This window comes from Pimephales promelas, chromosome 8, assembly GCF_988280905.1.
Source record: "Pimephales promelas chromosome 8, fPimPro1.hap1.1, whole genome shotgun sequence".
Taxonomy (NCBI): domain Eukaryota; kingdom Metazoa; phylum Chordata; class Actinopteri; order Cypriniformes; family Leuciscidae; genus Pimephales; species Pimephales promelas.
Window position 1 is genome coordinate 30,592,212 of NC_142776.1, and position 12,547 is coordinate 30,604,758.

The window sequence follows — 12,547 nt, forward strand, 5'->3', positions numbered from 1 at the left end:
TTTTTTTTTCTCAAGACTATTGCATCCTGTCAGTATGAGAACACATTTGGCATGAAGTCAAGGGTAGCTGACAGAAAGCAATTAAATACCTGAACAGCCCGGAGGAACCTCCTCCAGTTTAATTCTTTGGCAAATCCTTAGCTCTGTGTGGTTGATTCTTAATTATTCCTGAGAGTCCTTTTCACCTGCACGCCTCAACGTATTAAGTCTAGCAATCTTTCAGTCTAGGCTCATGAAAAAGGTATAGGTTATGTCCCAAAAGACGCAAAAGAGCTTCATTAGAAAGTAATGTTCTCTCTGTGATGAAATGAACTGGTAATTGCTGATAAAAGTTTCTTTGGTAAGGAAGAAATTATGAGAAACTGTAATATAGCCTTAACTTCATCTGACAGTTGAATGATTTGACTGATTGATTGAATGTTTCTCCTTAATGTGATCAATCATCTGGGACAATTACCAGCTCATTAGTTTATTAGATAGTAATCAATATGTGGACATTTAATATTGATGAGTTGAAATTATTTTATAATATTAGAAAATAGCTGAACGCCACGATTAACCAATTAGAATCAAGTAGCCTGTTCTAAAGATTAGTTTAATAAAATATTCTATCAAACAATAGATATTTCGTATAGAGAGTAAATTCATAACCAAATGTGATACAATGTATATAGCAAGGATCTTTGACACCAAAGGTGGGAGTCTTATTTCATTGATTAAAGATATTTCCAGGAATTCTGAGGGATTTCCCTTCTCCAATAATTACATTGATTAGTAAAAACTGATTGCATTAGTTCCTAGGCCAGATTTGTGAATGGGTCATAATTTCCCATTGGAGAGCTACTGAATTGCAAAGAGGCAATCAAACTGCAGGCATGAGAGATGTTTCAAAGGCTCAATAACCCCCTTTAATGTAGTTTTGGAAAATTCTTTGAATTCATGAATCTTCTGAAGCCTGTGAATGTTTGATATTAGCAAGAGACGTAGCATTTGGCTGATTAAAACCAAGCTGAAATAAGAACATAAGATGTCTGAAATAGTAATTACAAAATATAGTACACAATAATGACACCTGAAAATCATTGTATAAAAAATATCAGAACAAAACTGTATTTTATTTTTGTTTGCGCTGTAATATGCAACATATTTTGCATGTGTAAATTACAACAAAATTAAATGATTAACAGATTCTAGACAATTAAAAAAAGAAGAATCTGAGTAATTAAAAGAAAAAGCTTTTTCTACTACCTAATTATTTAACATTCACATTTCTATTGCTGGTTTACAATTCTTAAATCTGCAAAGTTAAGTTCTAAATCAAAAATTACTTTTGAGAAAATCCAAAATGTTCAAATTATAGTTGATACAACATTACAGAACAATTGCTAACATTTTTCAATAGACAGTGTATCAAGTCTAAACTCACCTTGTCAGCTTACACTGGAGTCAAAGACAAATTTGTTAATATATTTCAGTGCACAACAGTTAAACTGTCTTACGCAAGAGAGAAAGAAACAATGCATTCTCTATGAATACTGCCAAAGACATATCAATATTGGATCAGATACAGTACTACAGCATCAATCGACCCAAAGTCAATCCTTGACGTTATCTATGCTGTGCTATGAAAATATAATAAACAAAAAGTAAAAGCACAGCTACTAACATGTCTCGGAAGCTAAACAAAGCTGCCATATTGAAAGTCGAAAAAAGATGAAAAGGCAATACACCCTACTAAAAAGTCAGAGATATCAGTCTGAATAGTTGCTTGCAAGTAAGCAAAGCAGAAAAAAGAAATCCGTATCTTTTTTTTTTTCTTTTTTTTTTTGCACAAATAAGTGAAGATGTGTCTTTGTGCTCTAAAGAAGAAAAAAAGTCTGGTTAGCTTCACCACATGTAATAACTTCTTGTTGTGTCCACCTGTGTCGGCTTAGTGTCTGAAGAACCGTCCTTGTCCTTTTCACTGTCCGCCTCCCATAAGTTAATGAGGGGAGGATACAGTTCGTTTAGTGGGATGGAGGAGGTTTTCTGCATGTACTTCTTTAAGGAGTGATGGTAGTTCTTCCTCTTCCATCTCTTTGCAATGTACACCGTGATGGAGCCTAGGCTGATGATGGCCAGTATTGTGCCCATGACCCCCGCCAGAGCCGTACTGGTGCCTTGCTCTGAGATTTCCACAGCAAATGTGGCGTGCTTGGTTGTGACGTTAACGCATGACTTTTGGGTCTGCTGGTGGATATTGGAGACCGAGAGACAGACCTCATACTCAGTAGCAGGCTGAAGGTGTGTGAGGTTGTACTCGTGAACATCTACAGGAACTTTAGCTGTGTAGGTGATGTGAGGGTTGTCGATTTTCATGGTGGCAGACGACCACTTTAGATTGGACGTCATGACGTTGGAGTTCACTTTCCAGGACACTAAAATTGAGTGGGACTCGGTTTGTTTCACGTAGATCTTCATAAGCTGGGTGCTATCCAGGAGAGTTCCATTGACTCGAATGGCAGTCACCCGAGTGTCTGCGCCTTCTGTATTCTGGGCCACACAGGTGTAGTGGCCAGAGTCGTCCACCTGAATGTGTGATATGCACAGAGTTCCTGTGCTGCTGAGTTGGTATTTGTTGGAGACTGTATCTATCATGACTTTGTTCCCAGACGGGGTCACCCAGTATATTTCCGGTTCAGGTTCGGCCATAGCACGACAGTCAAGGTCTACCGTCATCCCGATGTCTAGGTTGAGGTGATTGGGGAATGTGTCGTGAGAAATCATGGGCAGACACTGGCCTGAAGTTTCAAGAGAAAGTATGTCTCTCACACGCTGACCCCTAACCTCAAGTGGCATTGTGCAAAACATGGAAAGAGGCTCCATAAATCGAATGGTTGTCTTGTTTGAGCTCATCCACTGAATTACACAGTCGCAGCGTAGCGGGTTGCTGTGGATACTGATCTCCCTCAGGTTGGGCAGGGACTCTGCCGTAGCCTGGTAGAGGGAGTTTAGAGCGTTGTTGTTGAGCATTAGACTCTCTAGTGAAGGCAAGTCACGGAACGCTAAACGGCTCACATAGGAAAACTTGGGGTTGTTGGTGGCTTCGAGTTTGGTCAACTCTGGGAGGTTATCCAGGGCAAAGCGATCAATAGACACGAGTTCTCCCATGTTGTTAATGCCAAGTTCTTTCAGCCTTAGCATGTTTTTAAAGTCCCCCTCTTGAATTTTATGTATTGGGTTCTTGTTCAAATCCAGGAACTTCAGGTTTGGAAGCTTCTGGAGAGCGGTCTGTGGCACCCGAACTAGTTTATTGTCATAGAAGGAGAGACTCTCCAGGTTGTCTAGTCCAACAAACGCATTGCCTGGTATATCAGTGAGCTCCATTCCTGCAAGGACCAGGCTTCTCAAGTTGGTAAGAGGTCTGAAGTTCAAATTCAGGATGCCGACCACAGGATTTTCCCCAATCATCAGGATCTCCAGGTTGGGGGTTGAATCAAACCAACGACTGTCAATGGCCTTGAGTCTGTTGGAGTTCAGATGGAGTCTCAGAAGGTTACGCAATCCGGCAAAGGCATTGGGTGCGATGGAGCTGATCTGATTGTGATTAATGTACAGCTCCTGTAGATTGGTGAGGTCTTGCAAACTGAAGTCAGGCATCTCGACTATTTGGTTTTCTTCCAGGTGAAGCGTCGTGAGTTGTGACATGTTGGTCAGGCCGATATCCCGGATGTTGCTGAAGTTGTTCTGGGACAGGTCGAGTTCTGTGAGATTTAGTAACTGCTCCAGTTCCTCACTAGTTCTGGCAATATAGTTACTTTGCAGAAGCAACACCTGTGTGTCGGCGGACAGGTTCCCAGGGATGCGTGTGAGGTGAAGGTCATTGCAATCAACGGTAGTTGCTTCTCTGTAGGTGGACTGGGGTGTGAACCAAGGCCGGATCTCACACACACAAAGCTGCGGACATTCTGTACTCTGAACTGAAGAGAGGCCAAGTAAAGCCAAAAACAGGAAGAAACAAATCTGGCCCTGCACAACAAAAAAGAATGTCCCTCTTGCCATTCTGACTGTACGTGTTTCTCCCTTTCAGATCTGAGCTGGAATTCCTAGAGCGCCAAAGAGATGGTGAGGTGAGATTCTCATTCAATAGAAGTGTTGCAAAACAGTCCTTTTATCCCTCTGCAAGCTTGAACAGCAAAGTCAAAGATCTTCGGGAAGATTTAAAAGGGTGTAGTTCCTGTGGGCTCATATAGGTTTGAAACTTCCTCTCAGTGTAAAACTTAGACTGGAGAGTTGGCCTATAGGAAAAATAACAAACAGAAAAGATTGTGTTACAATAATCAATGGAACAATTCCATGCATGAAAAGTTATGTTATATAAGCATATTCAAAAAAAACGTTAAGTATGAGAAGAATGCAGAAAGTATGGATTCAAACTATGGAAAAAATGTCACAAATGCTTTAAAATGTTGTCTAATTGTCTATAGGTTTTTGAAACAACACTTGTTTAAAGATTTTTTTCAAGTAAACTAATCTTGTTTTTGATTTTTTATATATATATAACAGTAAAAAAATTACAGACATTTAACAAATAACATAATATGAAACATAAATATATACTTTATAATATGAATATATCTAAGCTTTTTAGTTAATACATTTTATAAAACTAGGATAGGTTAGGATAGATTTAAGTATGTAAATTATACAAAAATTGCTAAATAAACTAAGCATTATGAATAATGAAAATAAAACTTCTCAGAAGCAAGTGAACTTGGAACGAAATTTGCCGAACTTTGTGACAGAATACAGTTACAAATACCTGATTTAATTTTTTACAATAATTGATAGATATCTTTTCCACTAAATACAACATATATAATAAACCAGTATATGAATATAAATATGTGAAAACCAGAGGCAGGAGCTTTTGTTTACAGCAAACTGACATGATTGAAGGAGTGAATCAAAGAGGAAAGAAAGGGTGATCGAAAAGGAAGGAAATATTATTTCTCAGGTGATCAAACAATTGCTATTGTACACAAAGACCGAATATTAGTGAGGTGTTTAAATAATATACCCAGTCAAGATATTACCATAATACTGATTCAAAATGTTTTCCATCTAAGTTAAATAACTACAGCACTACCTCTTTGCAGCATTCGTGTAGATAAAACAAAATAAAAACAAGATATTATGCAATTGTGAACCATATCAAATCAACATTATCAAATCAAGTGAGCTTTACTTGATTCTGCAGGAAATGTTTTGTCCTAGATTACTGAAGATTACTAGAAAGGGTTGTGTTGAAGTTTGGAATGAAATAACCAAGCATACTGTAAGCATCCATTGCAAGCAATAGGCACAAAAATGTGGCATGTTATTGTGCCTTTGACAGAGCAGTGAACGGGGCATCTGTTATCCCATATGGTGACAATGCTGATTCAATCACAAAAACCGCAAGCCAGAGGGTTTTAGTCCATGCCAAATACTGTACCACCTTCATTAAGAACATATACTCCTCCACAAACATTGCTCAGCATCCTTCATGTTTTAACTGCAATTATCAAAACAGTTGAACTGAAAGCATGCGATTTAAAGACCTAAGATATAAAAGAATTGACCCACATCATATGTAGCGTATACAAGAAGCAACAATATGCCAACTTCACCTCAGGGTTACGGAGTCTCTCATGAAGTTGAATCCACCAACAAATACAAGCTTGGACAGGTTGAACAATTTTAAGTCTCATACTCCCCAAGACAATGAATGGAGGAATCATGGTACAGCTGGTGTAAATGAGTCCTTTAATGTGAGAGTGGAAATCAATAAGAGGCCTGATGTCCCCCCTGTGGCCAAAAGAGCATCAGGGCAATTTCGAATGAAAGCTGACTGTAACCGCCAGTATCAGCAATTCTCATAAAAGAGTGCAGTACACAGATGGACCCGACCCGTGTTATCGGAGATATCGGCACCGTCCTTAAAGTGTTTCGTAATGCAATACAAAATGACACCTCACACTGAAAGCGAAACTAAACTAGCGAAACCAACAATATTTTAAGAGTATTTTAATATTGCAAAGGTCAATCAGAGGGAGAATTTCACTCAGTTGATCACATGGGTTTTGACAAGAAAAATCACAAAATAAAAATATACATTATCTACAGTAATTATCTAGCTTGTAATACAATAGATCACACAATGACATTTGAAATATCTTTATAAGGTAATTAAGATAGAAGATTAATCTTTTCTGTAAAACTTGAGGCAGATGAATAAAAGGAAAGAAAAATAGAAGGACTAAAGTATTCCATCATTTTCCAGGAATAGCAAATAACACATTTTCAGCAGAATATGATCGATGCTTTTACTGACACTCAATTTCCAAGAGGCCTCTTAAAGGGATAGTTCACCCAAAAATGAAAACTCTTTCATCATTGTAACCTATATTATCCAACCTATACACTCTAAAAAATGATGGGTTGTTTCAACCCAAATTTGGGTCAAATATGGACAAACCCAAATGTTGGGTTAAAAATGTCATTTAAAATTTTAACCCAACTTTCACTTTCAACTGTAATTTTTTAAATTACATTTTTAACCCAACATTTGGGTTTGTCCACATTTGACCAAAATTTGGGTTGAAACAACCCAGCATTTTTTAGAGTGTATGATTTTTTCTGTAATCCAAAAGAATATCTTTGAATATTTTTTGTCCAAACAATGTCAGCCAATAGGGTCCAAAACAACAATGGACCTTTGGATGATGGATGACACAAGGGATGACTTTCATTGTATAAAAAGAAAAAAAAAATCTTTTTAAAAGTTTTTTAGAGTATCTTCTCACAGAAGAAAGAAAGTCCGGTTTGAAATGACATGAGGGTGAGTAATGATGACAATTTTCAGTCTTTTTACTTAAACTGTTACAGTATTTTCCATTGCTTAAAATCGGTAAACAATGGGTAAAATGTGCCCTAATATTTTGCCATTTTCACATGAATTACGTTTCATTTCTACCAATATTGAGGTCAATCTCAGATTCAGCTCTTAATAGCAGTATTTACCAAAGTGGAGGCCAAAACCTTTTCAGTAAGTAGGATAAAGTAATCCAGCGATCACAATTTCATTTAAGACAGAATACTGGGGCTTAAAATTAAGCCACAATGTCAGCTCTATGTTTTTTTAGATAATGGCCTAGTTGTCTGTCTGTAGTTCAGAGACACCACTTCAGCTTCATCAAGTCTTCTGTGAGCCTTCTATTGCCATTTTAGCAGCCAAACTTGGTATTAAAGGAAAACCAATGTTGATGCATAGTGTACAGGCCGCAAAAAGTGATGTAACAAAATGTTTCTCATTTACAAGAACCGCAAATAGAACATCCTGATGATCTTCATAAATATTTACTCAAGTAAACAGGATCTGAGGCAAATTAATGGCTATTTACGCCATTCCAACCTCATTATGTGAACTTCTGCAGCCAGCTTTCTTCCTGTTGTCCGGTCTGTCATCCAGAACTTCCCCTTGTTTTAGATAACAAATGACAGCTGTGAAATTCAATGGGAGCCTCTTTGAAACACCTGCCATTTCAGATCACCGACAGATGCAGATCTGTTCTCTGCAGAGAACGAAGACTTCTGTTTTGAAGGCACGTCTGATCTATGGGTCACAGTACTGCTAGTGTCTGACAGGTTATTTTGAAGAAAATGTATACTTTAAGCTAGCAGTTTTAATTAAACTGTACACTAAAATGTAAACTGAGATTTGAGTGAAATCGGTAGTCTCAAATTCTAATAGAAGTCTGTCAATGAAACTTACAAAATGGCTGTATAAACAAACCCTTTAGGCAATGAAGATATATTCTCATATCTTCTAACTAAGCAACCTCATCATGCTTTCAAAATCTCAACTTGAGTATGGTAAAGTGCAGTTTTTAAATCTCAGCAGAAAATCAATATTCTAACTACTACAAACAACACTAATGGGTTTATGCTTGTATAAAAAAATAAGGGTACACAAGCCTACTAATGGCCAGGATCTACACAAACATTAGAACACATCATTTGTTGTTCATGATTTGATTCAGTGATTCATCAAGCCACTTACTGAACAGCAACAGAAAAATGCTCTTGTTGCTACACAGGGTTGATTTTGTTGATGTTTCTCACAGCATGATTTAAAATAAACCGTATTTGCTTTTCTAACTCTCTATATGCACACAGTTTGCGGCGGAGGTAGAGGAAACACTGGAAATACATTCCCAGCATACAATACGAAAGTCCAAATAAACAAGTGGAGAAACTCAAAAGGCCTGCTAAAATGGTTTTTGACATCACCACCACCACCAAAAACAAAAAACATCTTGTCTCTATAGCACAGCCTTTTCTCTGTTAATCTCCCCAAATGATTCACTTCCTGAAAACCTTCACAGAAACTGAGTGAGAAATTGATGGTAATTAATTTTATTCTTGGATCAAAAAGGTTTTGCAAAGGGCCAAGAGAGTAGATCTTTTCACATCCAAAATCCAAGACCCTTTACGCTTGCCAACTCTTAATCTAAGGGGTATTATTAATTGCATGGTGAATCATAGCTCTGCCCAGGGTTGAACTGTGGGGTAATGGCATGGGCGGTACAGTGCTGTAGAGATGGGGACTATTGTGAATGGCATAAAAACATTGATTGCCGATCAAATTGAGTCTCTGTGTCACTACACAAGGATAAGTGCTGAGGAGTAAGTGCACAGGAGTCCCCAAAGGTCCCATTTCAGTTTCCAACTATTAGCACTTATAAATGTTGTTAAGTGAATCCCAGAATTTGGATTGTCTATAACATAGCCTATGAATAATGGCTTGTGAACAATTTTAATCTTCATAAATTTTAGTTTCTTCAATACACTCTAAAAAAAAATGCTGGGTTGTTTTAACCAAATTTTGGGTCAAATATGGACAAACCCAGCCATTGGGTTACATTTTTAAATTACATTTTTAACCCAATGGCTGGGTTTGTCCATATTTGACCCAAAATTGGGTTAAAACAACCTAGCATTTTTTAGAGTTCATGTACATTACTAATGGTGTTTAAAATACATATCTAAATAATATAACTTAAATGTAGCCCAAAGTATTTTAATTCTATTTTATTAAAAAATGCATATAATGTATGATTTTACAAAACAGAATAATTACAATTCATACATTCCTGTCTCATTTATAGGAGCAGAATGTATTTTTCTCCTTTACCTGCTGTCCAAACAGATCCTTTGCAGAGTGATTTCTTAACCAGATTATGGTCACAGAATTAGTCAAACAGCTGCTTGGTCTATTCCACTCTTTATCTCTGTGACCAACACAAGAGCCAGACTTGTTCTTTTCACCACTATATGGAACTGACCACTGTTGCTTCTAATCAACAGACTGATACATTCACATGCATTTAGGAAAAAAACAATAACAGGCTTTTTACAGCTCCAGACCACCTTATATCTGTCTATAATGATAAACCACAAGGCAGTGGAAGTGACATAATATTTCAATGACTATTTGAATGATAAAAGAAAAAAACCTTTTAGTTATTTATAAAAGGGATTTCTACACACATCTTTAAACAATACAGTAGTGTTTTCTATGAATATAACAGGTAAACAAGACTACAAAAGCTAAATCTTTTCAAAAAAATAATATTGATAGAACAGTTTTTATTTCACGACTGCATTTACTCAAATTATATATTTTTTCCTATTTTATTTACATGTTCATTATATAATATGCATTAATATTTCGATTAAAAGGGTATATAAGAGGCTTAAATTCCTAAAAAAAAATGTTTTTTACAAATAAAAAAATAAAATATTATATTTTCCCACATACCTTTCAAAGATGTAACCACCTGCACCCTACGCTATTGTCCTCATCTCATAATATGGCAGAAATTTTCCCTTGCGTTGTTGTTGCTTATGAGGACGATTCTCTTCAAATGTCAGAAAACAACTTCTGCAACAGACGCAACAGCTGCAACAAGGGGTGGCGTCCCCAGGGACAATACAAACCCCCTCCTCAAAGCTCATTATACATCCTTCCCTGACTAAAAGACGTCTTCCCGTGTTTATTGTCTTTCCTATGGAAGTCGGGCGTCTTATTTCGAATGAGTAAGCAACGAAACATCTGCTAGAGTGCCTGGACATTGAGATGCAAATCACATTTCTGCATCGCCAACCAGACCCCATGCGCGCGCCTGCGGTAAGCCAGCAATAACGTGATCAGATCAAAGTTTGCGATCGATTTCCGCCACAATTACATTGTAAAACCACACTAAGAGACTAAGTATAACAAACGAGTCTCTGCGAAGATTTTAAACTATCCAAACGGGATAATTAGGAAGAATTAGAAGTCAAACTGTGGTAGGCAAGACGCAACAAAACGCTTCATCCATTCAGTTAATGCAGTTTTGCATTCATGTTTTACACAAAGCTTTTAAAAAGTCGACCGTATCCCATTACCTTCACGTTCTGCTTACTCCATAGCATTCATACGTTGTGGCGTTATCTTTTACAACACATATCGTTCTGACAAACCCAGCATGGATTGTGTGAACTCGTAAACAAACCATAAATTATGAAAAATCCCACACGTTTTGCCCTTGAACATCTCAAGCAACTGCCAATGCGTCCTTGCTGTTAAATGCAGTAAATCACGCCGCATGGCAAGCCATTTGAACAGTTATTTCTTAAAACTAACTATTATCAAATTTTACATTACTAGTAGGCTACTTATTTTTATATATATTATTACCAGGAAGTTATCCAATATTGACTATCTAGCCTACTCAATCCACATTGAATACCCTACAAACTAGGCTACTAGTCAGCCATCCTTATAGAATCATGTAACTAGCTATATTCTATTGCTGGTAAAAAATAAAAAAAAAATGCCATTTTTTTTTTCCACAATTTTGTAACTGAATTCTGTTAAATATTTTAAAATTGAGAAAGTTCCTAATATGTAATGATTAAGTAGCTTACTAATAGCCTATATCTAATAGTTGCAAATGAAACTGAATTGGATTGCTTATTAATAGTTAAAAAAAAGTCTTTTCGAAAAAACAAAGGCCACTAGCTATTATAATAGGCTACTATAAATAAGTATTATTCGTATTATTCATAAAAAATAAAGTACTGTTAATATGAAAAGAGACAGCAGTTAAATGAATAAATGCTGCTATGGCTTGCCATACATCTAATCCATAAAAGAAGCCTCAAAAGCAAGCAACACAGATACCATCTATTTTCATAACCAAGAGAACACATTTTCGGCTGAGTTGCACATATCATTATTACAGAATAAGTGTAAGTGGCTATGTTTTTTTTTTATTATTATTATTATTGCAGGATGGAACCTGTGTAGTTGCCCATGGTTCAGGTTTAACATGAAAAGGGATCAGCTATTTGAATGCTTCAAAATATGTCTGAACATACCTTTTTGGCTTACAGGTCCCGAATGGCATTGAAGTCCTCCCTCCGCTCTGACTGGTTTATGCACTTACAGTATCTAGATACAGTAGCCTATCTATGTCCTTGCGAACAGAAGAACGAGCACTTAAAGAAAATCCATAGATAATAAACACCATCACGTCGCTCATAAGTTCTGTGTGATGAACTGCTGAACGATCACAGCGGCATCATTTCGTTACATCCACTCCGCGAATATGCATGTGCAACCTTCGCCAAGCGCATGGTCAGGTTTTGCGTGGATCCTTGCAACAGAAATCCGCTGACTGGCTCCCATCCGCCGCGTCTCCGTGTTACTGTGGAACCCGGGCTTCGTCGCCAAGGAAAATATGATGACAGCACCTGGCGCTGTCCAGGCGAGTCAGCTGATTCCCGAGCAGGCGATTGGTTGCTAGCCGGTGGCTGTCACTCGATTCCCAAGCAGAGCACCATCTGTTCAGGGATTGTTGTGATGCGAACAAAGGCGGGCATGGGGGGAGCGCGGTGGGGATAACGCGGGGTGTGGAAGCTGAAATGCTAAGGAGGTGATATTCTCTTATGAGAACGTCTTCCACTGACTCCCTCCTCCTCTTTGACGTAGTGATGGAGGACTCTGCATGGTGTCCCACTCACCAAAGAAATGAGACAATGACACAATGTCCCTTTGTTCAGTTCCTCACTTTGAGGAAAGTTTTTTTTTTCTTTCTAATCCATCTTTGTGCATTGTTTAGGCTAGATGACATTTTCAGACAAAATTTCCTGTTTTAAAACAAAGCTCACATTTGTTAATAGCTTAAAATAAAAACAAATTAATTGTGTGTGTCTGTGGTTATGATGGGTTACGCTCTACATAACATGCAAAATAATACTAATAAATAAATAAATCTCATGAGACACGGTGGAAGAAAACATTGCCTAGCTCATTTATTCACCTGTTAATTAGTCTGCTCACAATAAGCACACTTGACAAGAAAAAAAGAAAAAAAAACATCATGCAGTAAGCGTGAATGTCTGAAATTTGGGGTGATTCATTTCTAATTCTCTTTTGAAAGGATTCATTTGTAGAAATATATAGAATTTTTTGTTT

General features: G+C 37.2%; 1 protein-coding gene across 3 annotated transcripts; it reads right to left on the reverse strand.

Annotated features, from left to right (window-relative positions):
* Positions 1 to 1,082: 1,082 nt before the first annotated feature.
* lrrn1 (leucine rich repeat neuronal 1) lies at positions 1,083 to 12,086 on the reverse strand. Of its 3 annotated transcripts, none has more exons than XM_039689516.2 (2): positions 11,449 to 12,086; positions 1,083 to 4,277 (listed from the first exon to the last, which is right to left on the reverse strand). In XM_039689516.2, exon 2 carries the CDS (start codon positions 4,039 to 4,041, stop codon positions 1,888 to 1,890), a length of 2,154 nt encoding a protein of 717 aa, XP_039545450.1. In that variant the 5' UTR covers positions 4,042 to 4,277; positions 11,449 to 12,086; the 3' UTR covers positions 1,083 to 1,887. The 3 variants fall into 3 exon arrangements, with proteins under 3 accessions (XP_039545450.1, XP_039545452.1, XP_039545451.1); XM_039689518.2 differs by lacking the exon at positions 11,449 to 12,086 and adding an exon at positions 10,474 to 10,627; XM_039689517.2 differs by lacking the exon at positions 11,449 to 12,086 and adding an exon at positions 9,845 to 10,132.
* Positions 12,087 to 12,547: the final 461 nt, after the last annotated feature.